Here is a 26,372-nt window from a genome sequence, read left to right as displayed (position 1 = left end):
CCTGCTTTGTGTCTAGTGACTCTTGGGCTCTAGCTTCTGTCAGTTGATCCAACACTTTCTCTACTATCCTCCCCCTTTGCTCTGGGGCACAAGCCCAGCATTTAAAAGTGTTTGGAATGCTGGACTTGGATTGTCTACCACAACTTCAGAGGCAGCACAATTTAGGGAAATTTTTTTTTTTCTTATCAGTCCTCTTGAGAATTCATACTGTAACAATAGTTCTGGGCAATACAGCTGTAATCTTGCAACCAGATCCAATCTGAATAAATGGTTCTCACTGAAATTTCTCCTTTCAAATAAATTGGGAATCGAAACTACTTTGTTTTTAGAGCATCAAGAGCCTTTGAGACATTACAGTTGATTTCAGAACATACATTATGGTAATAAAACTATGCAGTAGAAACCTTAAAATCTGCTGTTCTGATAAATGTAGTCACTAGCTTTTATGTTGAATTGCACTTTGAATAAGTTAAAAAGAAAATGTTAAGGTTCTGAATTCATGGTTTCACGGCCATTATATTTTAAACAAATGCAAATAAATGAAAAGCAATGACACTCTGAGACCACACATGTGATTGTATATCATACCATTTGAAAACACCTTATTGCACAAATGAATGAAAACCAAAGTTAACCATTTGGCTTAAAAATCATGTAGACTGATGCTGCCTAATTCTATTCTCTAATGAGGGATCAGGAGTTGAAGGAATGACACATCTTCAAACCATGTTAAAGTACAATTCCCTGGTGGGACACTTCACTTATTCACAGTCATTATTCAGCCTAATTAAGTTGGAAACTCATATTCTACAGGAACAAGGATACTAAGATTCATACCACTAATTTTTTAAAGATTTTATTTATTTATTCATGAGAGACACAGAAAGAGAGGCAGAAACACAGGCAGAAGAAGGAGGCTCCGTTCAGGGAACCTAATGTGGGACTTGATCCCCGGTCTCCAGGATCATGCCCTGGGAGGAAGGCAGCCGCTAAACCACTGAGCCAACCAGGCTGCCCCCATACCACTAATTTATTTAACATGATATCATTGTCTACATTTCACAACTATTTTCAGCATAAAAACATGGGTCAGTTTTTTTTTAAGGTTTTATTTATTTATTCATGAGAAACACAAAGAGAAGGTAGAGACAGGCAGAGGGAGAAGCAGGCTCTCCATGGGGAGCCCAATATGGGACTCGATCCCTGGACCCAGGATCACGCCCTGAGCAGAAGGCAGATGCTCAACCTCTGAGCCACCCAGGCATCCCAATGGGTCAGTTTTGATACATGTTTGTTACTGATGAAGAAGCAGATTCACTGAACTATTGTGGGTTGTGGTCATCGTCAGTGGCATCTGGGGTATGTTTTGTGAAACTGAAGTCATGGAAGTTCTTTTTGTTGAGACCCTGGTGTGGTTATTTTAGATGTTTCAATGGGTATCAGAATGGTGACTGTCCTAGTCTTGAAGACTGATGAAAACAGAGTTGTAGACTGCTTCACTGTGCTGGTAGCATACTCATCTATATGGCTGGAAGTCACAGAGGTGATATTCCATGAAAGAATATTAAAAAAAAACATTAAAACTGGAGCTATGACTTAGGGAATTAATATTCCCCTTCACTAGGTTCCTAGTCACACATAAGTCTTTTAAAAAGCCCCTCAAAATAAGCCAGCCGTAATACTAAATACCTAGGTGGACTATATCAGGAATCAGTAAGCAAGCGAGAGAGACTTTTGTGTGTCTTAGAGGGGTGATTATGTTTCCATATTGCTTTTCAGTGGCATTTATGGAAGTAATTTTGTTATTAATGGACCCAGATCCAATTAAGAATTATAAATAAAACGAAAGAGTAAAATGAAAACAGACAAAATAGTTTTATGTGGCAAAGTTCCTGGGGGGAAAAAAAAGACAATTTCAGATACCATGTGTATAGAGCACACACAGAACTGATGAATTGATGATATATATTTACTTGTGTTTGATTATTAATTAGGACTTTTGATTGCAAATAACAAAAACCCAACTTGAACTAATTTTTGAAATAGAAAGGAATTGACCAATGAAATAAGAGGAAAGATTGAACAAGTAAGCCACAGAATGACAGAGATGCAGTTGATTTTAGTAACAACAGAAGTATACAAACTCTGCTGAGGCTACCTCGTCTTTGGAACTTTTCTGTGCATCAGCTTTATTGGATCTCACTACACAGGACTTCTTTCACAATGCCCAGCTTCCAAAAGGTGACAGGTGCTTTTTCATAGTTTTAAAATCTCAAGAAAAGATTGATTAGTTGGACATTCATTCCTGAACTGGTCAATTATGGTGGACAGAGCTTGGCCACACATGAACATGGTAGTTTCCGTAAGAATTCAGAATTGCAGTAGTGGGTAAATTATTTCCCAGAGATCTCCTGTCCCTCGGTTCCTTCCTTCATTCCTTCTCTTCATCTCTGTTCCACTGAACTATCACTTCCTGAGCTATAGCTGCCAAGTCCATTCAAGCTGTGGCCCCTTGACACCACTTCAGCAAGTCAGGTTGTGCTTTGAACACTGACCTTTCTCAGAGTGGATTACTTGTGATATACTGATACCATTTTCTTGCTCAATTTGGTTGTCTCTTATAAGTTGAAAATATTGTTATGCTAAAAGAGATCTCCCCATTTAAGATGAGGATGAGGGGGATGAGATGGGTAGATACTACCTAGTATCTTATCATAGTCCCATGAGCATATCGGCATAATTTTATAACCATTTGTCTACACTGCTAGTTCTGGCTGAAATGTTTTCATAGGCAGCATTGCATTATGAGTCAGATGCCCTTTGGATAACCTGTGTCAGAGATGGTTTACTGGCTTTTACATGGACATCACCATCTGCTGCCTGTGCCTGGGGTAGGTATGTAAAAGAGGGTGCCAGGAACAAGAATGGGCAGGAAGAAAAGTGATAGAGATTTATCAGATTTCCAGCTCATTACACATTCCACCCATCACCTGTCTTCTTTTGTTTTAATTTTTAATTTGTTGAATTGCAAGTTGCTTTTATAGAGCTATGTTCTACTCATGTTTCAACAAGCAATGTCTTAAATGGGTAGCCTTAGTATTGGAAAATTGCTCATAAGAGCTCTAATAACCTCCTGTTTTTTTCACATTGAGCTCAGTATACTTGAACAAGTCCAGAAGGGCACTCTCTCCCTTTTTTATGCTCCAAAATTAAAAACAAAAGGAAGATATATATATGTGTATACATATATGTTTATCTATAGGTAATGAAATTTATTTAACTCTCTCAAGAACACTTGCATATTCGTCAAGTAAAATAGGCTTAAGACTAAGTAACTATATGGAATCATTTAGCAACAAGCATGTAAGGAGGGGAAACAATGTATGTTTATAATAAGTTTATGTCCCAAATAAATGCAGGGACAATCATGACCTAGGTATAAATGTACGGATCCATGATTTGTTAGTGGAGTGGAGGATGTATTAGTTTCCTAGGAATGCTATGATAAGTGACCACAAGCCAAGTATCTTGAAATAGCAGAAATTGATTTTCTCACAGCTCCAGAGGCATCTGGAAAAATCAAGGCATCAGCAGGGCCATCTGTGCTCCAGCCAAAGGCTCTGGGGGATAATCGTTCCTTGGCTGTTCTAGCTTCTGATGGTCTCTGGTTTTCCCTGACTTGTGGCAGCTTGAGTCTAATCTCTGTGTCCATCTTCACAAGGTCTTCTTTCTGTGTGTGTCTGAATCTGAATCCCCTTCTCCTATCTCTTTTATAAAGACACTAGTCATTGGGTTTAGGACCCTCCTAAGCCATTGTAACTTCAGTGGCTTTTTGGAGAAGTCTTTTTGAAACAGAAACTGTTTCCCAGTAGGTGTTGGTGAAAGACCATCGGGCAAGCATGGCTTTGTCAAGGACCTCAAACCTCGAATGACAGACAGATAATATGCATTTCCACTAAGAGTTTCTTACCTCCTACTCTGATATAACGCTTTGGTTCTAAGTTATCAGGAGTTCTGACACACTTAGAAGCTTTTTGTCTTATCCTTATCTCATTCTATTCTGTAGAACAAGTTCACATCAAGTAAGATGCTTTGGATCATTTCATTATTTGATATAATTAGAAAAATTTTTCCCAGTCATATTGTGTCCAACTCTGCTCTCATGTGCTACAGAATGAATAGAAATTCTTTCCTCTCTTACTGAAATAATTGAGTCATTTACTGAGAGCTGATTAGGAGGTATACATAGATTTTAAAAAGGTTTGCAATGAGAGCAAATTGCTTTCATTTTCTGAAATTTGTACCCTGCCCTGAACAGGTTATGCTCGTCCATAGCCAAGGAACAGAACACAGAGCAAAATAAAGAAAGATTGATGCATGGAAGTACAAACTTGAATCATGACTTTTGAGTTCTTATATGAATGATTGTGAAAATATCTTTGGTATCCTAAGTGGAGGATCAGAAAGGGAAGATTACAGGATTGATCCACATTTGTCAGTGTCTGGGTCAATTGTGAGTGGCCAGTGCACACGTAATTTCAGTAGCCTCGTGGGGAAAAGTGGTAGGTTGAGGGACTGGAGAGGGATGAAAGAACCAACCGAGCAGGAAAGAGGGACAGAGAGTTTCAGAAGGAGCACAGTCCTGGGTGCTTATAAGTGCAGGGTGGGACACTGAGATTGGGCTGCTGATGTGGGATGCAGGCTTCATTTCCATTCAATAAGTAGTTATTAAGCAGTCTCTGTGTTGCAGGGATTATGCAAGACATTGACCTGGAGGAAGAGGTAAGAGCAGATGATGGGATCATGAGAACAGTGCAATATTCAGGGCTTTTCAATTCCCAGATTTGGTTTTGTAGTCAATGTTAATTTCCACCTTGGTCTTGGTTATGCCTAGCAGCTCTCTTTTTCTCTGGTTTTCCTTTTTACTGCCTAATTCTCTCAAGAGTACCCTCAAAGTTTCAGCTACTTGAACGAACTGGAGACTGTTTTACTCTTAAAATTCCTTCACGTTGAAGGCTTCTCCCTTATCCCCATTCCATCTGTGATTTCTCTTCTAGGCTGTCCCTTTGCTATGCACTGGGGCTAACAGATAACCCACAGGTGCCAGCCGTCCTTGCCTGGCCTCTGTTGCATATGAAAGCGGGTGTACAGAACTGTCACCTGTTCTGGTCTGCAAATGCCACCTGTGTGCAAGAACACAGGCATCAATAACACAGTTTAGTATCATTGGGTATCGGTATCATTTCGACCCACTTCAATATGCACTACTTCCTTTTTATTTATTTCTTCTGTAGTCATCTAGCCAGCCTAAAAGAAAACTGAAATTAAATGTTTGTTCCCGTCTCAGAAATTACAATTTATCCACATTTGTATACTTATGTTGCCGTGACCTTCTTTGACACTTTCTATAAGCTTAATTTTTTATTTTTTTGGCATTCCCATTTTGATTGTGATCACGATGTGACATCCCTGAAGTAACCGAAATAAGTCTTTCTGTTTAAATGCTGCCCCTTATAGCAGAGATTCATCACAGCCTTATTTGTTTCAGAAATATTTTTAATATAAAAGTGTATCAGTCCACCATTATTTCAAACGATGCAGTGAAGGAGGAGTCTTTCCCCAGTGCACGGTTCCTGCACGCACAGGAGCGGCTGGTGTTCGATGCTTGTGCCCCCTGCGGGAGGTGGTGTCGGGGCACCTCCCTGCGCCCTCACGTGGGCCCGCGTCTCTGCCTCCGCCTTATTTAGGCTAAGGAAGGAATGTCACAGCAGGTCTTGCAACCTCTTCAGAGTAGCCCTGGGTAAGGACGACGAGCCACAGTGTTTTGGGTTTGGTACCGGGCCCTGGTATCCCTGGGGGTCGTGCGGGGGGTCCCCGAGATCCAGGCTCCTCATGGCAGGGGTGCTGCGTTCCCTGGGACTGAGTTCCACCTCGGTGCCACAGGAGTGTCCTAGGGTCTCAGGTGCCTCGCGTGGTTGCCTTCAGATTCCTTCCCCAGAAGTTCTCTGTCCTTCAGGAGTTTGAAAGCTGTGTTCTCTCTGGTATCAGCGCGCCTCTGTCCAGGGGCTGCCCTCACACGACCTTCTCAAGCGCTTCTCTCTCTCTCTGTGGGCTTTCATCTCTCAGGTCCTTTCCATTCTGCCAAGAGCTCTGCTTCTTCCGAGCCTTCATATTCCCTCCTCTGATCAGCGTTCAGGTTTGCATGCAGAATGTTTCCTTGTTATTTCACGCGTGTATTTTTTTCCTTGGGAAAAACTTCTTTCTTGGGAAAATCCCCTCGGTTTGTAGTCTGGGGGTCAGATTACAGTTTGGTTCTCTTTGAAGACCTCACCATGTTTCGAGGGGAGGCCTTGTTATCTTCTCTCCTTAGGAAAGAACGTGTCAAAAGGCTGTCCTCTGTCTCATCTCCCTAAGGGCGAAGGGACACTTGGACTGGGGTGGTTAGGAGGGCAGGACCCCCCTCCTCAGGACATGAGGCTTCCCATCCTCACCCTCTCTCTCACTGGCAGCAGTTTCCAGGGCCTGACACATCTTCCGCAACGGCGTGTTGCGGCTAGGAGAGTACTGATTTTGGGGTCAGACCGGCCAATTCTCAAATCCCCTTCCACTGTTTCCTGCCTGTGGTACTTGGGGCTTATTTCCTCATCCTTCGAGTCTCAGTTTTCTCATCTGTAAAGTGGAATCAATAACAGTAACCTGCTAGATTTGTTGTAAATATTAAATGAAATATAGCAAATGATGAACCCAGTGGCTGGCAGATAGTACTAAATAAAATGCGTCTGTTACTCTTATTATTTCTAAAATGCACTGGTAGCTTGGAAGCTTGGTGTTGGTTTCAGCATTGACCTTGCATGGCACCTCGATGGGGGCCACTTGTTTCTGCAGCTGCCCCCGCAGCAGCCGACTCTCCTTTGCCCTTATGACTCCTTCCTGGGACCTACCTTGTGGAGCTCAGCAGGACATACAGGTTCTGCCCTAACTGGTAAGGTACTTAGCAAAAAATGTCCATGTCCCTCTCTTCCTGTGGGCACGCTAGCAGTGCCCTGCCTCCCTCGGAGTGCTGAGGGGCCCACCTAAGTCTCACAAGAAAGCTCAAACTAGATGTGGAAGCTACAGTCTAACAGAAAGTCTAGCTTACCTTTCTGTGTGATGTATCACGCAACCATGCTTGAACAATAACAGCCATGATCAAGCAAAAGAGAAAATAGGTTCTGCCTTCAGGGTGCGCAGTCCTTTAGAGATGAGGCAAGTGCAAACAAAGCCACGTGCCATGTCGTTTCTGTGAATGTGATGTCAGAAATGTACGTGTGGGTCAGCCACGGCACGACTTACATGCAACACAAAGGCAAGCTGGATTTAAAAATCGGAAGCCCTGGCTGACTATTCAGACCTCTGCCTACTACATACCGTTTCCCTGTTTGGCTGCCTCGGTTTCTGATTAAAAAAAGAAAGAAAAACTATGTAGAAAATCAAAATGGGAAGCTTTAGGAGAGAATAGCTAAAAACACTTTATCTTTATATGCTTGTCTAAAGCAGAGAACAAGCAAAGGTTTCAAAATGCATTTGTTTGCATTCTAGTAATTAGGCCTAAAAGCAGATGTGTTGAACGCTAAAGCAGGTAAAGTCCTGGAAATTTATGGATACACCAGGGCTTCTTTAGCAGATGTATGGAGGGTTCGAAGTACCCTGTAGCTGACTGACGACAATACCTGTACAGGTACAGGGCTCCTGCTCTTCTGTGCAGGGAAGGGGACCCTTGGATGACTTAGCTCAGTCTCAGTTCCGGGCAAAGGTGGACAGGAGTTATGAAGGGAACTTACAGGAGGGGCAGTGGATAGAACATGCTCACATGCATTGTGTTGTCAGGATTTGAACCATCTTGAACCCCTATTCTCTGTTCACTGGTTTTTGTTTTCCCTCTTCTGATTTGAGCGGTGTCATATGAGTGCATCGCTATAGTGTTGTTTCCTCACCCAAATTCTAACAGGAAGATTCTTAGAATTCAGTTTTAATCACTAAAATAAAAATAGCCATTACTGAGCCGTACTTTGTGTCCAGCACTATGCTTAGCACCAGATGGACAAATAGATGATAGAGAGATGATAGACGAATGAGTCATCATCTATCACTTTCAGTAAAGATGAATAAAGATGATATTTTGAAGTGGAAGAGAGGGACACTGAGAGAGCTTATGTCTACTATAGCCCTGATTTTTTTTTTTCCTGCTTGGGGAAAAAAAGAAAAGAAAAGAAAAGATAAAAGAGGGAAGGGGACCAACGGCAAAGGAGCCTGGAAGAAATCAGGTTTTGAAACACCTGCCATACAGAATGTTAAGGAAAACAAAAATGAGTTCAAAACCCAAACAGATTAGTAAATCCTATGATTCCTGGAGGAAAGCATTATCCTGTGTTTTTTTTTTTTTTCATTATTAAAGATTTGCTTATTTATTTGAGAAAGAGAGAGAGGAGAGAGAGAATGAGTTAGGGAAGGGTCAGAGGCAAAGAACCTCTGCTCAGCGTGGAGCCCAACGTGACCTGGAGCTGGACATGCAGCCCACTGAATCCACACCTTATGGATTGTCTCCTCTTCACTCTTGCCATCATTGCTATCATTATCATTGTTATCTTTACCAGAGCAAATTACATCTGAATCACATCATAACTTTTGCATAGTTGAGAACACGATTCCTTTGACAATCTGACCATCCTTTTTTTTTTTTTTTTTTTAATCTGACCATCCTTGATGCTAGTTTCATGCTTACCGCAGGGATCATAGGCTGGTTTGATTCACTGGACTCTCCCTGTCATTTGTGCTTGTTCAGGTGGAGCCAGTGATACAGAGAGGCCACGAGAGTCTGGTCCACCACATCCTGCTCTATCAGTGCAGCAGCAGCTTTAACGACAGCATTCTGGACTATGGCCACGAGTGCTACCACCCTAACATGCCCGATGCGTTCCTCACCTGCGAGACCGTTATTTTTGCCTGGGCCATTGGTGGAGAGGTGGGACAAATAATTACTATTTATTCGTGGGTCATGTTTTTTTTTCCCCCTACAGTTCTAATAAATACAGTTCTAGTAAAACTCTGTATATTATTTCTGATATGAGGGTGGCTTATTTTTCTTCCCATTGAAAGTGATTTTTTCTGTAAGCCATTTTGTTGAATACACTCTAGATTACGGAGTTCCAGAATGTTGAAATATCTTTGAGAATGATTGGTTATAGAACTTTTAGAAACTTTCATAGGGCTCATCTCATGGAGTTTCCCTTATTTAGGGCTTTTCCTATCCACCTCATGTCGGATTATCCCTTGGTACTCCATTAGATCCTCGTTATGTGCTCCTGGAAGTCCATTATGACAATCCAACATATAAGGAGGGTGAGTCTGTTCTTCATATATTTTATCTATGATTTTTAGAAGTTTTATAACTCCTATCTTAACAGGATTGGAACAAACTAGCATCCAATGTTAGAATTAACCTATACATTTGTCCATCAACCTATACATTAACCTTTTAAGAGCAAAAGAAAGTACTATTAAAAATTACTCTGGGACAACATTGATTAACCAGCACTGATCTATGCAAAATGGACACATGTGGTCACTGATTTTAAAAAAACAACTTGCATGCTACTTTCCAGGAAGTAGGATGATAGATTTTTCTCTTCATGATGTAAATTAGTTCCCAATACATAGTACTTGTGAAACATTTTCTAACTGTGCATATGAAGAATTACCATCCATCATACTAGCAAATATTAATATTTTATTGTGTGGTGGGAAAATCATAAATATGTTGGAGAAGTATTTATACAGTGACATGGTGTAATATGATATTGAACTGAAGAGGGTTGTGTAACCACATTTGATTTCTAAGTCTACTTTTCCATATCTACTTATGTAATATTCCGAAGCCAAAAGGTTGAAAGATTCAATATGAAGTTATCAACAGAGGCAGCTCAAAGTTATTTTACATTGATTTGTGCAATTATTCAGCAAATACTGAGCATTGACTGTGTCTGTAGTCTGTGCTTAATGATATAACATGAGTGAAAACCAGACACCAAGCCTACCCTCATGGAAATTATAGTGTAGTGAAAAAGAGAAACAATAAAATAATCATACCAATTAATATAAAATTATTCATATACCAATGGTTCCAAAGCATCAATTTGATAATCACAGGTAAGTCAGCCCTGCAGAAAGGAGCCAATTAGTTTCAAAGTCAGTGAAACAAATTTATGAAGGGCTTGGGACTCATTCTCTCCCTTCTTATGATAACTATTACAGCAAGGAATGTGTCTTACTCATCTCTCATCTCCACATGCCTATTGTCGGGCTTTCTATTCACATAATAGATTCTTAATATTTTTGTTGATTGAATAACTGACTGTTCTTTGAGTGATTAAAAGAATGGTGGCAAACTATAAAGAAAATTAATCATCAGTAGTTTATTCTGTCAGCAGATGGTTTCTAGACTAAGGGGTTTCTACCTCTATGGGAATATTACTGAACTTTACCTGAAAACGGTATTAAACTTTTGTTGAGTTATTCTATAGTTTAATGAATGACTTTAGAATTTTCTTTCTTCTGTCTTTATGTTAGGTAATTGTGAAATATATCAGCCAGACAACACAAACATTTCTCCCATGGTATACTGTATAAGTAAAAAATGGTTGCAGACAATATTATATCTTATCTTTTAATTACTGTTTGTGAAACTGATTGTTGTCTTTTTTTTTTTAAGGTTTTATTTATTTATTCATGAGAGACACACAGGGAGAGAGAGAGGCTGAGATACAGGCAGAGGGAGAAGCAGGCTCCATGCAGACAGTCTGATGTGGGACTTGATCCCAGGTCTCCAGGATCCGGCCCCAGGCTGAAGGCGGCGCTAAACCGCTGAGCCACCCGGGGTGCCCTGATTGTTGTCTTCCACTAGTTTTTATTTGTAATTCTTTCCTTTGTGAGATTGTAAAGAAAATTTGTAAATCTATTTCACCTGAATGTAGAGAACTTTTTTTTTTTTAAGAACTCAAACTCACTTTTAATTATATGTTCTTATTCCAGGTTTAATAGATAATTCTGGGCTGAGGTTATTTCATACGACAGATATAAGGAAGTATGATGCTGGAGTGATTGAGGCTGGCCTCTGGGTAAGCCTCTTCCATACCATCCCTCCAGGGATGCCTGAATTCCGGTCTGAGGGTCACTGCACTCTGGAATGCCTAGAAGAGGTATGTGGAGCTTCTGAGTCTGTGAGCTGCTATTTATAGATTAATCAGTGCTCTTAGAAAACTATGTTTGGAAAATCTCATACTTGTTATTAATCTTTTTCTCATTATCATGATGTAAAGTCATTACTTATCATTGTGGCAAGACCTTTGATTGCTTTTTTTAAATCCTGAAGGCTGTAGGAGTAGAATTCTGGACAATAATAACTCCCAGGATGTTTTACTTCCTGACCACCTCTTCTACTTGGTTTTCTTATCTCAGAAAGTGGGAATAATTTCCCCTTTGAAGAGTTTCTATTTACAGGTTACTAACATAACTGGAATCATTTTTGCCAGGAGCTTTGATTGCCTCTTTACCTCCTAAAAGAAAGATAACATTTAGGAGTGGTCCAGTAGGTTCTCAGTAAGCATTAGTTCCCCTTCTTTTCTGCCCACAAAATGTTATTTCACAAAGATAACACTACTAGGAATAAGTCATGAAAGATCCAAATTCAAAATGTGTGGCGGCTCAAGCATTCACTTAAATTGCTTTAGATTGTCTTCTCAGTTGTCGATCCAAGGCTCTTTTATGGTGAACTGTCTGAACATGTGCTTGTTTGGGCTAATTGTGTCTTCCTCTGTGTGCCCTGCCTGTAGGCTCTGGAAGCTGAAAAGCCAAGTGGAATCCATGTGTTTGCTGTTCTTCTCCATGCTCACCTGGCTGGCAGGGGCATCAGGCTCCGTCATTTTCGAAAGGGGGAGGAAATGAGATTACTGGCTTATGATGATGATTTTGACTTCAATTTCCAGGAGTTTCAGTATCTAAAGGAAGAACAAACAATCTTACCAGTATGAATGTTTTGTTTTCTTTTACTGAATCTTAGAGTCAAGGCATCTATCTATTGCGATTTAGCAAGGTTTCTACCAGTAAAGAGAATTGCTCATCGTATTCACATTCTTGAAGCCACCCACTGTGGGTGTTGCACAACTCAGATGGAATGTGTTTGATCTGATTTCCAAATTCAAAACTCATTTTTCTTACCATTCCCAGGGGGCAATCAAGCTGTTGATTTAAAAAGAAAAAACCTCGGGTTCTGAGTACCAAACATTACTCTTTACTTACTTGACTTTTCAGTAAACCTTTGGGTTACAATTCTTGTAATGGAAAAATCAGAGATACTTCTTTATACCATAGGAGACGTTTGGGAAGTTTCATTTCAGTAAAAATGAAGATAAGGATAATTACTTCATTTGACAAAGGTTTCAAACAGAGTTAATTATCCAACTTGCAACAATACTTGAGGTTATGGTGGAAGGACAGTGTGTTAAGATACTAATCCCTGAGCCTTCCGAGTAGTGGGCCAGGAAGACCAAATCTGGGGACCAGCACCCAGCACAAGCTGCCTCTGGTCCATGAATAGTCTGTCCATTTACCTGAGTGGTGAGCAATAAAAAAATGATTCTCTATGTGTAATGAATTGTTCAAAAGGTTAGAAAACACTGGAACAATAAATAACCATCACTTCGCTTCATGATTCTGTTGTAAGGAAATAAAGATGTGACTAAAGACTTTTAAAGACAATAATATAAATGAAGAGGTAATCACAATAACTAGTAGCTATGGCTAACATTTATGAAGTGTTTACTCTGCACTAAGAACTAATTGCATGTTATGTCATTTAATCTCCTCACAAAGCTGTGCAAAATAACAGCTATTTTATATAATTATGTTTTAAATAAATAAACTGTGCCCAGATAGTTCTTTTCCTTACTTAGGGTCATACATTTTGAACATAGTGGAGTTTGGCCTGAGGGGGCCCTATTTGTTTGTTTGCTTATTTATTATATTAGCATTCTTAGAACTTAGTAGATCAGAGTTCCCTTGGATCAAATTCCTTAATGAATCTACTCACATAGCAAGTAAAACTATTGGCCTACAAATGTATTAGATAAATAAAACAGCCTAAAACCCCAATCTGAAAGCTTTTATTTTTGTTTTAGGGAGATAATCTAATTACTGAGTGTCGTTACAACACAAAAGATAGAGCCCGGATGACTTGGGTAAGAAAATTTTTATTACTATTAAAATTGATGGTTGGAGAAGGAGGAATAAACTTTTATTTTAGAGGATAAAAAGTAAAAAGCATTTCCATTTGAAGGCAAAATTCCTGCATGTCCTGAGCATGAAACATCATAAAAGTGAAATCAGAGCTATTTTAGCATCTTACCAGATTAACTAATGATACTATAGCAATATTTGCAGTATAATTTATTGACCCTTTCATGAAAAGCTATCCTTAGTCCTTTAGTTTTTCCTCACCAAATCATATTAATTAAAGACCTGTGGTTACAAATGACCATCTGCTTGACTCTGGAGTTACATGAATCAAGACTTCAAAAGGAAGAATGATTTGTATGACCTTAGGGTTTTTGAGCCAAAGAGAAATTTTGTTCCAACAGATTAGTGGGGAGTCCTGACCAACATTCAAGAAATAGACCATTCATGCCTTATACAGTCTATTCCAAGGAACACTTCTCACCAACTCATTTTATAAAGTTAGCATAATCTTAATACTGAAACCTGATAATGACAGTATGAGAGAGGTCAACAACATGAACCTGATGGAAATCTCTTTGATGAAGTATTGGCAAATCAAATTCTGCATTATATAAAAATGTAATGTTAGGATCAATTTGGGCTTAGCTAAAGGATGTAAAATTGGTTTAAAATAGAAAATATATTAATAGCATCCTCCAGGAAGAGATTAAAGGAAAAAGACATGCTCACCTCAACAGGGGCAGAAAAAAGCCTTCATAAGATTTAAATCAATCATAAAAAGAACGTTTCACAAACCAGGAATAGGAGAGATAAATCCTAGCTATGAAAAATCTGTAGCAAATATCAAACTACTTGAAATATTAGAAGTATTGCTTTAATATCAGGAGAAGGAAAAAGATATTTATTATCACCATTTCCATTCAACATTGTACTGGAAAAGGAAAAAAATGAGATAAGTGGATCATAAAGGAAGAAGCAAAGAAGCAAAACATTATTCACAGATATTATAATTTTCTACATCAAAAACCTCTTCAAAATTGATATCTAAAACTATTTGTGTTTTAGTATATAAGAAACTATCTCAAGAAAGTGCATTTTAAAACTCTAAGTTTTATAGCAATAAAATCTAACATTAGATGTATTTGATCTCCATGGAAAATAATTATAAATCTTTATTTGCAAAACATTACAGTATGCCCAAAGAAATGAAGAGATCCTGTGTTCATAGAAAGTTTCCATAAAATAAAGATAATCCTTCTATTCAAATTGCCCTATAAATTTGATATTGATTTAGTAGAAAAAATTCAGAGAGATTTTATGATTTGAGATTCTGGTATCCCAACTAAGAAATTTTCACCTAACCATAGGTGCAAAGATTTTCTCTTATTTTTTTCATATTTCTAAAAGTTATACAGTTTTAGCTTTTACATGGAGCAAATGGATTCTGAAGTTTACATAGAAGAGCAAAGCATTAACAATTGACAAGACACTATTAAAAAATAAAAGATAGAGATAAGCTACTGGGTGTGAAGGCTTATTTTAAAGATACAGTGATCGATAGTGTGTTTGGGTCCAGAGTAAGAATAGTGGTACATATTAGGAATCCTGGAAACTGATATACAGCCCCCTATTAAGAAACTTGGTTTAAAATAGACATGGTATCCATTTAAGTGGGAAAGAATGGATTTTTCTTTAAAGAATACTAGCACAACTGGGTATGGACATGACAAAAATAAAATTATGTCTTTATCTCATACAATACACAAGAAAGTCAATTCTAGATAGATTAAGTATTTAAACGTGAAAAGCAAAGTCTTAAAACTATTTGGGGGAAAATACTATGAATATATTTTTATGATGTTGGGTAGTAAGAACTTAAAACATAAAAAAGCACGGACTATAAAAGATTGATGAATACCTGAAATCTTTTGGTTAACAAAAAACACTATTAAGTAAGTGAAAAGACAAGTTTTAACTGAAAAAAAAAAGCAATATACGTAGATTAATAAAGCATTAGTATCCAGCATATAAAAGAAATTTCATAAGTCAGTAATGTAAGACAAACAGACCATAGAAAAAGAGCAATAGACACAAACATTTCACAGAAATAAAAGCCCAAATAGATAATAAACATATGAAAGATGCCTGATTTCATTTGAAATTAAGATGATGCAGATATAAACCAGAGTGAGATATGTTATACCCATCAGTTTGGCAATATTTAAAATTGCAATTCCAATGCAATTGGAAACTGGAGTCTTCACACACAGCTAAATGTAAATTCATAAAACCACTTTGGGGAAAAGCATGATACCATCTAATAAAGTTGGAGATTCATATATGCTCTATCCAGTTCCATTCCTATGTGGATTTAATCTTAAATCTTTAAAGTTCCTTTTGCCGAAAGTGTTCTAGGAGAGAAATATGTAGAATATTCATAGTAACATGTAGCAACACAGGAACAAAAAGCTGGGAACAGCTCAATTATTTACAAAAAAGAATAAATTTAATGTAATATGTCCATATAATATATTAATAGTATGTATCTGTGAATGAAAGCCACATATATTAACTAAAATGTGTCTGAGAAACAAAATCTTGATTGAAAAGGGCAAGTTTGCAGCAGACCATAGGTGTTATAATGTCATGTATCTAAAGTTGTAGAACATACAAAATTAAAATGTTGTTTAGGGATGCATCCATACATCAATAAACTGAATGTAAGGGTTTGAAAAGCTTTAGAATGTTAAATCAAATAGATAATTGTCATCTTCAGTTAGGATGGGGAAGAGGAAAATTAAAAATGAGCACAGAGGGTGAGGTTACTCCACCAGTGTTGGCTTTATTTATCTCATACCTTAGATATGATTTTGTTTGCATGAAATATTGTACTGAGACATAATGAGTTATTATTTTAGTGTCTATTTTGGTGATCTACCTGGATACTACCCATCTTCTGGGCCAACACAGCAAAGCCTCAGACCCTGAAAATATCAGATGATAACCAACAGCTGTGTCATTCACTGGGCGTCGCCCTTGGTGTCAGGAAATGCCCCACTTGAAGTTATGCTCTCTGCAGTGGGGCAGCCAGTGGCCCATGACTGGTTCATGGGAGGATACAAATGCCCAGCTCCCTTCCTACAGTTTAGTACCTCTCCAAAGAGCCACCTCAGCTGAATGATAAATTAAATATGATATTTACTGAGGCATCACTTGCAAACTCATTTGTAGATCAGCTTCTCCCTTTGCCCAGTCCTGCTTTGTTCATCAAGTACAAAACATTGCATTTTGCAATTTGTAAAATCTTTGCACTTTAGGCACTGCATTAGTTTATAACTATGAATAATACTGCCAACTTTTTCACCTTCATTTTTTAGTAATAGATGATTTTCTGGTTACAAAATTCTTGGCTAATTTATTTTTCCCTACAGCCCTTGAATACGTAATCCCAATATCTTTTTGTTACTTCCATCACTTATGATGAAATGCCAGCTGTCATTTGTATCATCGCTCCCCTGTGTGTGATGTGCCATTTCTCTCTTGCTGCTTTTGAGGTTTCCTCTTTGTCTTTGGATTTCAGCTATTTGACTATGATGTGTTTAGGTATGGCTCTCTTCATACTTATCTTTGGCATTTGTTGAGCTTCTTGAGTCTGTAAGTTAATGTTTTTCACTAAATTCAGGAAGATTACAGCCATTATTTTTAAAAATATTTTCCTACCCTTTATTCTCTTCCTTCTCACTCTGGAACTCTAATTGCATGTATGTTGTAATACTTAATGTAGTTTGAGGTATTTTCTGGGATATTTTCACTTTCTTTAGGTTTTTTTTTTTTTTTCTTTCTCTGTTCTTCGGATTGGAATACTTCTATTGACCTATATTTGAGGTCACTGATTCTTCTGCTACCTCAGATCTGCTATTAAGCTCATCCTGAGCATTTTTTATTCAATGATGGTAACTTTTACCTCTAGAATTTCTATTTTGTTCTTTTTTATGTTTTCCTTTCTCTGGTGTCATTCTCTATTTGTTTACTCATTTTTGACATATTTGTCTTTAATTTCTTGAACATCTTTCCTTAACTTTTAAAACATATTTATATCCTATAAGTTTTTGCTAAATTCAGCATCTGTAGCTTCTCACAATCAGTTTCTGCTGGTAACTTTTTCATTTTCTGGACGCAGACTGTAGTTTCTAATTTCTTTTTAGGTTTGATAACTTTTCCTTGAAATTTTAACACTGTCAATAATATGCTTGCAGCAGTTCTAGATTCTGTTCTCCTGAGAACTTTCATCTTTTTAATTTCAGTAAATACGTTATTACCTATATTCAAAAGGTGAGATCTGTTTTCTCTGTGGGATGCATCTGCTTATGTTTATACACATAACAATAAGAATATAGAAAATTCAGTGCAGTCAGGCAAAGATTCCATCAAACTGACTGGTATCATGTTGACCAAGCATCCCTATAATCCTCTGAAATGTTCTCAGTGCTGAGAAGTTTACATCATATGAACGGAATTTGAAAGAGATTGTCAGATTGTTTAAGAAAGGCAACTTTTAAATAGATGGAAATAATTATATTAATTTTTCAATGTGACTAAATTGTCACTCAGATTATTATTTTTCAGCTTTAGTATGTCTTACATGTCAGTGCTGCAAGAGATTGTAGAACACAGGCGGCTTGTGTGCTCTAAGTGTCAGCATTGGTGGAACACATACTTTTCTAAACAAAAGATCTCCATTTTCAGGGAGGATTGAGCACCAGGAATGAAATGTGTCTCTCATACCTTCTTTATTATCCAAGAATTAACCTTACTCGATGTGCAAGTATTCCAGACATTATGGAGCAACTTCAGTTCATTGGTGTGAAGGAGATATATAGGCCAGTCACGTAAGTAGTAAATGGATTTCATAGTGGGGTAGTGTACTTCACAGAAGAATGGGATTTATTTGCATATTGGATTTATCACCATATTATGGAATTCTTTTAAGTCTTGGTCTGTTTACTTATTTTTAGCTGTGATGACAAAATGAGCTTCTTGTTTGATATGTCCAAGGTCCCCAAGACTCCTACCAGGTTCAGAGATTTTCTAGGAGGACCTGAAGAATTCAGCCTATTATTGTATCCATGGCTAATATTTTTTACAGAGGAAGAGTACAAAACAAACTTAACAAAAGGAAATGGCACATGGGCCAAATCCAGAGAAAACCCAGGACAAGGGTCCAAGAAGCCTCTAAAGTGGAATCACACAGAATGTACTTAATTCCACTAGCATCAAAGTACGACAACATGCATGAGATGTTGTCAACTAGAGATACCCATTAAAGATTCAGTGCCCAGAGGTTTTCTTTTAAGCTTTTTAAAAGATTTTTAAGATTTTATTTTATTTTTTTTTGAGAGAGAGAGAGAGAGAAAGAGAAAGCATACGTGCATGCACACAAGTTGTGGGGAGGGGTAGAGAGAGAGGGAGAAGCAGGCTCCCTGCTCAGAGGGGCTTAACCCCAGGACCCTGGGATCATGACCTGAGAGGAAGGCAGATGCTTAACTGACTGAGGCACCCAGGCACTCCATACCAGAGTTTTTTATTGAGAACTGGTTACATAGGTGTCCTCTGTCTAGTAAGTACTCAAATTGAGACTTCCAGAAGGAAGGCAGAGTGATAGTGTTCAAAGAGCCAGCTCAGCCTATAACATGTTTGAAAAGATGTATCTGCACTTTGAGGTCCCTTTAGAATGCCATTTGCTAGACCTCTCAGGTGTTTTAATTGCTACATTCAAGTGGCTCACAAGTCCAAGATGCCGGATGCCTTATGGCATCAAAAACTCAAGACTTTGGGCAAAGCTTGTGGCCTTGCATTGGGGGACAGAAGGAAACAGAATGTGTGTATTCATTCAATTTAGAAATAAGGCATCTGAGAGATGCCATCATTTTCTGTGTTTAAGTTAAACTGCATTTTTGTCTTTTGGTTGAAATGTGAAATGTACTGTCCCAATATAAAACAGTAAATATTTGAAAAAAAAACACCTAATTTGCATTGTTTGTACAAATAGTTGAGGCACAATGAGTCACTCTTCATTTGGGGAAAGTTTTATATCAGGATAGGAAATTGTTTACTACTTAGGTTAGCTGATGCCAGCCAAAGGCCAGTCTTCCACACAGGCATTTCCAAGGATGAAAGTCTCAGGATGCTATGTTCACTCTCTCTGCACAATTGTACAACATAGAAATTATTTAAGATAAAATAATAGACAAGATATATATTATTTCTGTCCTCTTGCGGCTATATTCTAGGATGGGGGAGAGGTAATAAACATTATAAATATAAAATTTCGGATGTCAGTAAATGTTAGGAAAGTAATTGAGACAGTGAAGGAAGAGTGTGTAGCTGTAGTCAGTAGGATGGTAAAAGCCTCTCTGGGATGGTGTCTTAGTCTGTCCAGGCTGCCATAATGTAGTACCATAGACCGAGTAGCTTATGAACAACAGAAATTTGTTGCTCACAGTTCTGGAGGCTGGGAAGTCCAAGATCAAAGTGCCAGCAGATCCAGTGTCTGGTGAGGATTCACTTCTTCCTAGATGGTCATCTTCTCACTGTAACCTCACGTGGCAGAGGGTGGCAGGGACCTTTCTCAAGCTGCTTTTATGAGGTCACTAATCCCATGAGGGTTTTGCCCTTCATGAGCTAATCACTTTCCTAAGACCCCAGCTTCTGATACCTTAAGATTTCAACATATGAATTTGGAGGGGAACACAAACATTCAATCCATGGCCAGAGGTGATGTTTGAGTAGAGACCTTAGTGATGAGGAGCCAGCCACGGAAAGATATAAAGAATACTCTTTGCAGAGAGAAGAGCCAATGTCATGACCTTATGGTGGGTATGAAAGTAGCATGTTTGAAGAACAGCAAGAAGGCGAATTTGGCTGGAACGGAGTGAAATATGTTAGAGAGGAAGTGAGCAAAAGTGGGACCTTAGAGTGACATAAAGACACCAGGTTTGGAGTGCAAAGAGAAGCCATTGTAGGATAGAAACCATGTTGATTTGGCTACTGAATTGAGAAAGGAGTCTAGGAGGAACAGACTGGGAAAAATAATACCACTCAGGAGACTGTTGTGATCACCCAGTTGAGATGAATGTGTCTGGGACCAACATGGTGGCCATAGAGCTGATGAGAAATGGTAGCAAGCAGGTTACCTTCTCACGGTAGCACACACCGGACCTGTTGGTTGATGGTATCTCAGAGAGGTGATGAGAGAAAAAGAGAGTACTGTAGGGAGACGCTATTTGAGGCAGAAATGGAAAGTTCTGCTTTGGATATATTAGTTGACATAGAAAAAAAGAATTTTATTCATTCTTAGCCACACGACAAAGAATTAGGGTGGCTGGTGGAAATTTTGGAGCATAGATTTGGTTTTACTATAAGGAAGAATTTTCCAATGATTAAGGCTTTTCAATATGAAAGACTGATATAATTAGGTAAAAGATACACATAGATTTTTGAGATGATATGTTTAAGGAGAGGATTAAAAAACAGGTGATGAGAATGTGGTCAAATGCATTCACTGAAGTTGTATATAATTATGATTTACTTTTTATTGTAAATTGTAAATTATGAACTAAGAGCTCTCTTCTTTTTCAGTTATACTTACTAGTGGGTTCCTACCCAGACAACCCAATGACCACCAGAACAGAAGCCTGTATCTACTAAAATACAAATAACAAACACTTGTGTAAATTCATTTGTGGTTCATAAAGTGTTTCCATATGTATAATTTCGATTAATTTGTTTTCACACAATTCTGATAGGTATTGAAGGACTTGCAATCCCAATTTTGTAGAAGAGGAAATGGAAACTGAGGGATTCAGAGACTATTCCACATCAGATCATGCATAATCAAAGGAGGGCCTAATGTTTGTTGTGTCTCTGATAGAAATAGGTAGATATTTGCCTTTTTATTTGAAATAAATAATTACATATGCAAAAAATAAAATGGTAATGAATATCAAAACAGTATATTAAATGTCATTCCAAAAACACTAGGGTATAGTCTTGTTTTTATTTTTTATTAAAATATTTCATTTATTTATTTGAGAAAGAAGGAGACAGAGAGCAGCAGCAGGGAGGAGGGGCAGAGGGAGAAGGAGAAGCAGACTCCTTGCTGAGCAGGAAGCCTGATGTGGGGAGCCTATGCGGGGGTCCTGGGATCATGACCTGAGTGAGCTGAAGGCAGTTGCTTTAACCCACTGAGCCACCCAAGTGCCCCTATGGTCTTGTTTTTTAAATATCAATATTGTTCCTCAGACTTCATAGCTTTTTTTTCCCTTTAGAATATTTTTTTTACATACTGACTAGAAATTTTTTTCCCATTCAAGAGTTAATATGAAAGAATGTTGAAAACAAATGGACATTGAAAGCTGTTTGTTTTATAAGGTGATGATTCAAAATGTATTCTATGGCCTAATTATTTTCTTTTGTGCTCAACCTGTGTAAATCTTCCTTTGAACACTCCACTCCCAAGTTCCAATGAGCTCTGTTAGAGTCCACACCTTTGGTCTCTCTCAGGAAAATTTAAAGTTGGGGTTTTTTATGACTTAAAAAGACAGGGAGAATTGTTTCGCAGAACAAGGCCAGTTTTGTAATGTCATTGCCCATGTAAAACCACTTAACTACATGATTAAATTTATTTATTCTTCAAAAATACGAGTGAAAAGGAGCATCTGTTGTAAAATTCATGTTTAGGCTTTAAATCAGACCTTTGAGTTAGGTCATCACCCCGACGTAAATGTTATTGAAAGCCAAACCAACAAGGTATGGGCTAAAAGATCAGAAAGAGAAATGGTTTGGGTGATTTTTTTCTGTTTTACTTAAAAGAATATAGCGAATTTGGTTTCAGGATACAATACTAAAGAGGAATATCATGTAACATATAAGCCCTAATCTTCTATTCTATGCTTTACATAGAATGGTTAGTTAGGTGCACCGTCTTATTTTAAACATTCTGTAACAATCCTAGGATAAGAGGAGCTTGTAGAAAAGTAGAGACAACTACGTCCTGTCTGTTGGAGGGGTTGCAATTTTCCTCTGCCTCCTACAGAGCTTGGAGTTTAAGGAAAAACAAAAGGCTCATAAAGCTCAGATAACAGAATAGATCTCACGTTTAGATAAATGCTTTATTTTCTGCTGTTCCATACATCGACACCGTCTGTGTAGGTCCAGTGAGTCTTGTGTGATGGAAAGTTTGATGTAATTTGTTCAATTTCTGAAAAAGAATCAAGGGATGTGTTTGTATTTTTCTTTGTTAGAAAAATCACTTAACGTTTACAGTGTGTAAGAGTCCCCCATGCTTGTTTATGAGGGCTTTAAGGAATGCAGGAAAAAAAAGATTTCAAAAAGAAGGCGCAATCAGCTCAAATTCTGTTAGAAATAAATGATGCTAACATTAATTGAATGCTATTATAGATGTCTTTTTGTGGAGGTGTTGCTATAAATATGGGTAGATTGCTGTTAAGAAAGACGATTTGTGCAGTATTTCAAATAACACATGACATCTTAATTTTGCTTAATTTATATAAAAACACTAAGCTGAAACTGAACAGTTGTTGAACTATAGATAAATGTGGTGCTGCTGTTCTTTTTAGCCAGGAGAAGTAATGTTTCATAAAAGGGTCTCCAATGTTTAAGAACATAAATTGTAAAAGACATTAAAATGTTGCACACTCCTTTTTCACTACATGTTTCAACTCTAGATCATAAAAGATGAGAACATTTATACTTTCAGTTTCTCTCATGTCCCTTTTCTGTATTTCCAAATATTTATTACTGAGGTTATAATTTTGGTATTTTCCAGATTGTACATTTTCCCATGTATTCCTCAAACCAAATCCCCACAATATTTAATGCAGCTTTTAATCTTATAGGATTTCTACATTTCTGAGGTCTTTCATTTGATTCATCAGAATGTTATTTGCAAGCTGGTTAATCAAGAAGTGTTTCTAGATGCTTTATGCCCTGTGGGTTTTTTTTAATATTTGAGAATTTATGCATTTATATCTGGACACTATTTGGCTGGATATAACATTTTAGGGCCATATCTTTTTTTTTCCTCTTGGGAGGTCTCTTTGGATGAATGGTAATATTCTTCGTCTACCTGTAGAAATCATAAGTTAAACTGAACATAGTTCGGTGTTGAATATCTGCATTAAATTTTCCTGAAACATAGTGTGTTCTTTCATTACATTTATTCACTTATTTTTTCTTCATTTCAGGGAAATTTTCTTATATCTACAAAGTTTTTTCTAATCTATTTGGGGTTTTTCACAAATGCTTTCTCTTGTAATTTTTTGATAGGGTTTTCTGCTTCTTGCTTTTTCTAATTTATTTGGTGCTAAATTTGTTTCATCCTAAATTTATTTCCATTGGTCTGCTATCTTCCTTTTCATCTCATTCTGTTGTTTTAAATTCTTGTAGGTGAGCTCTTGCTTAATTAAATTCATGCTCTTATTAAATAAACTTACTACATGAAACACTTGTGGGAATTCTCTCTGGTATAATTGGTTTATATTTTCTTCTAGAGTCAACTTTTTCTGTCTCTTTTCATGAAATGTGATATAATTTCTTCTTTACCCTATGTTTGCAGGATTGTTGTGTCATTTCTTGCTTACACCAAGCTAATTCTGTCTGAAAATGTCTCTTTGCTTTGATAAAATGTGGATGAATTCTTGTCTGCCTTCTAATAAGCAAATCTGACAGTAGCTCTCTTTCTCTGCACACCACAGTTTGAGGTTTGGTTGACATATTTTATGTACACACTTTTCCATAGTTTGAGGGTAAAGGGCTGTGAGGATAGAGGTACAGAAATGGGACTGGTATGCTCTGGGTTCTGTGCATAGGTTATTCCTTCCTCAGATGTTCTTAAGAAAATCTCCCGAAAAGTATTCTTTCTTTATTTCTTTTTTTTTTTTTTTTAAGGATTTGTTTTAAAGAGGCAAGGAGGGGCGTGAGAGAGGGAGAGAAGGTCTTAAGCAAACAACTCCTCACTGGGCCCAGAGCCCTATGTGGGGCTCAGTTTCATGATCCTGAGATCATGACCTGAGCCAAAAACGAGTCAGGCACTCAGCTGACTGTGCCACACAGGTGCCCCTTTAAAGGTTTTATTTTTAAATAATCTCTGCACGCAACATGGGCCTCAAATTCACAACCCAGAGGTCAGGAATCACATGCTCCACCGACTGAGCCAGCCAGGCACCCTCCTGAGGAAGTTTCCTAACTGATTGGGATGTAATCCCTTTCCATAGAAGAATGTCCGAGGCCTTTACATCATGCAGTCAAATCTTCTGTGGCCCTGAAGCTTCTCTTCCACCTGGGAGACAACTTTACTGTGGGCTTCCCAACATTCCTTTACTCTGAGAGTGTCAAAAGGATCAGGAGTTATACTTGGTTAGGTCAGATTGCCTGACTTTCTTCTTTAACAATTAGATTATAAAGTGTATGACGTGATGTTTATCTTCTTTTTCATTGGCTTGTTGGTATGTTTTTATTTCTGTTTTACAATTGGCTTTTCAAGTCAAATTGCTTGAGGTAGAATTACACGTGACAAATTGCACCTGTTCTCAGATGTGTATACCTATTTAACCCCATCACAGACAAGGTATGGAACATTCTCCTCACCCCCAAAAGTTCCCTTCTGCAATTTAGAGACAAACCCACCTCCCACACTGAGCCCCAGGAAACTGCAAATCTGCTCTACATCATCACATTAGTTTGATCTTTTCTAGGTTTTATAAAAATGGAATCCTATAGTATGTACTCTTTTGTGCCTGGCTTCTTTGATTCAGAATGTTTCTGAGATTCATCTATGCTCTTGTATATATCAGCACTCCACTCCTTTTTATTGTTGGGTGGAATTCCCTTGTGTGGATACACCAACATTCGTCTATTGATTAACCAGTGCAAAGACATTTGGATTGTGCCCAGTCTCTGGCTGCTATGAAGAAAGATGCCATGAACAGTATTGTATTAGTCCCTGTATGGACATATATTTTCCATTTTCTGGGCTAGCATGTGTTTGTGGAATCATTGGATTGTATACCAAGTTTGTTTATCTCATAAGACTCTCAAAATACTCTCCAAAATTACTTGTCAATAATGTATAAGAGCTCCTAAATTGCATTCATTTTAAAGCGTATGTAGTGGTATCTTATAGTGGTTTTATTTTCCATTGCTCTTATGACTAACAATATTGAGCCTCTTTTCACGTGCTTATTGGTTATCTATATGTTCCTTTTTAATTCAAATTTTTGTCCATTGTTTTGTTTCATTGGGTACTTGTTTTCTTATTATAGAGTTGTAAGAGTTCTTTATATTTTTAAAGTGTTCTTTACACGTAAGATATAAGCTCTTGGTCAGATATATTTTTACCACTAGGAGAAGCTAGTCTGTGAAGATTTTCATTTTTAATGGTATTTTTTAAAAAGATTTTATTTATTCATTCATGGGGGTGGGGAGAAGCAGGCTCCATGCTGGGAGCCTGACGCGGGACTCGATCCCAGGACCTGGGCCAAAGGCAGGCGCTAACCGCTGAGCCACCCAGGGATCCCCTTTAACGGTATTTTTTTGAAGCCATTTTATCATTTTTTGTTTATTTTGTGCTTTGGATATCCTGTGTAGGAAATATTTGCCTACCCAAGGTTATGAAGATTTTTTCCTGATCCCACCCCTCTATAAAGTTTACATTTTTCAGCTTTTGTGTTTATACTGATGACCCACGTTAAGTAAATTTATGTGTGTGTTATGAGGCAAATACTGTAGTTCACCATTTTTCATATGGCTATCAAGTTATTCAAGGGCCATTTGATGAAAAAAAAAAACCCACCTTTTTCCTAGTGAATTATCCTCAAATGTTTGTTGAAAATCATTGGATCATACATTGACTATATCTTGGCTGTGAATTTTGTTTCACTGGTGTTCATGTTTAGCCTAACTCTAATATTAGACTCTGTTATCATAGTTTTATAGTAAGTCTTAAATAAGAACATATATGTCACCAAACTTTGTCATTTGTTTCTCTTTCCAGAGTTACTTTGGGTAGTCTTAAGTTCATTTCA

At 37.7% G+C, this 26,372-nt stretch overlaps 1 protein-coding gene and 2 long non-coding RNA genes across 3 annotated transcripts in view; 2 read left to right on the top strand and 1 right to left on the bottom strand.

Moving 5' to 3' along the window:
* The window catches only part of MOXD1 (monooxygenase DBH like 1), a 95,869-nt gene that overhangs the window by 58,227 nt on the left and 11,270 nt on the right, over nucleotides 1-26,372 (top strand). Inside the window, exons 5-10 of the mRNA XM_035705349.2 lie at nucleotides 8,822-9,001; nucleotides 9,276-9,378; nucleotides 11,068-11,234; nucleotides 11,868-12,059; nucleotides 13,212-13,271; nucleotides 18,016-18,158. Coding sequence (XP_035561242.1) covers nucleotides 8,822-9,001; nucleotides 9,276-9,378; nucleotides 11,068-11,234; nucleotides 11,868-12,059; nucleotides 13,212-13,271; nucleotides 18,016-18,158 — 845 coding nt within the window. The remainder of the gene's footprint in view (nucleotides 1-8,821; nucleotides 9,002-9,275; nucleotides 9,379-11,067; nucleotides 11,235-11,867; nucleotides 12,060-13,211; nucleotides 13,272-18,015; nucleotides 18,159-26,372) is intronic.
* Nucleotides 10,939-19,910, bottom strand: LOC118352152 (uncharacterized). Its single transcript, XR_004808781.2, has 2 exons — nucleotides 19,770-19,910; nucleotides 10,939-12,032 (listed from the first exon to the last, which is right to left on the bottom strand). It is a non-coding gene; the product is annotated as an uncharacterized LOC118352152 (long non-coding RNA).
* Nucleotides 18,175-21,007, top strand: LOC125755603 (uncharacterized). Its single transcript, XR_007412502.1, has 2 exons — nucleotides 18,175-20,141; nucleotides 20,908-21,007. It is a non-coding gene; the product is annotated as an uncharacterized LOC125755603 (long non-coding RNA).

This window comes from Canis lupus, chromosome 1 (genome assembly GCF_003254725.2).
Source record: "Canis lupus dingo isolate Sandy chromosome 1, ASM325472v2, whole genome shotgun sequence".
Taxonomy (NCBI): Eukaryota; Metazoa; Chordata; class Mammalia; order Carnivora; family Canidae; genus Canis; species Canis lupus.
The sequence above is the reverse complement of the archived record's forward strand: the minus strand, read 5'-3'. Positions and strand labels throughout refer to the sequence as shown.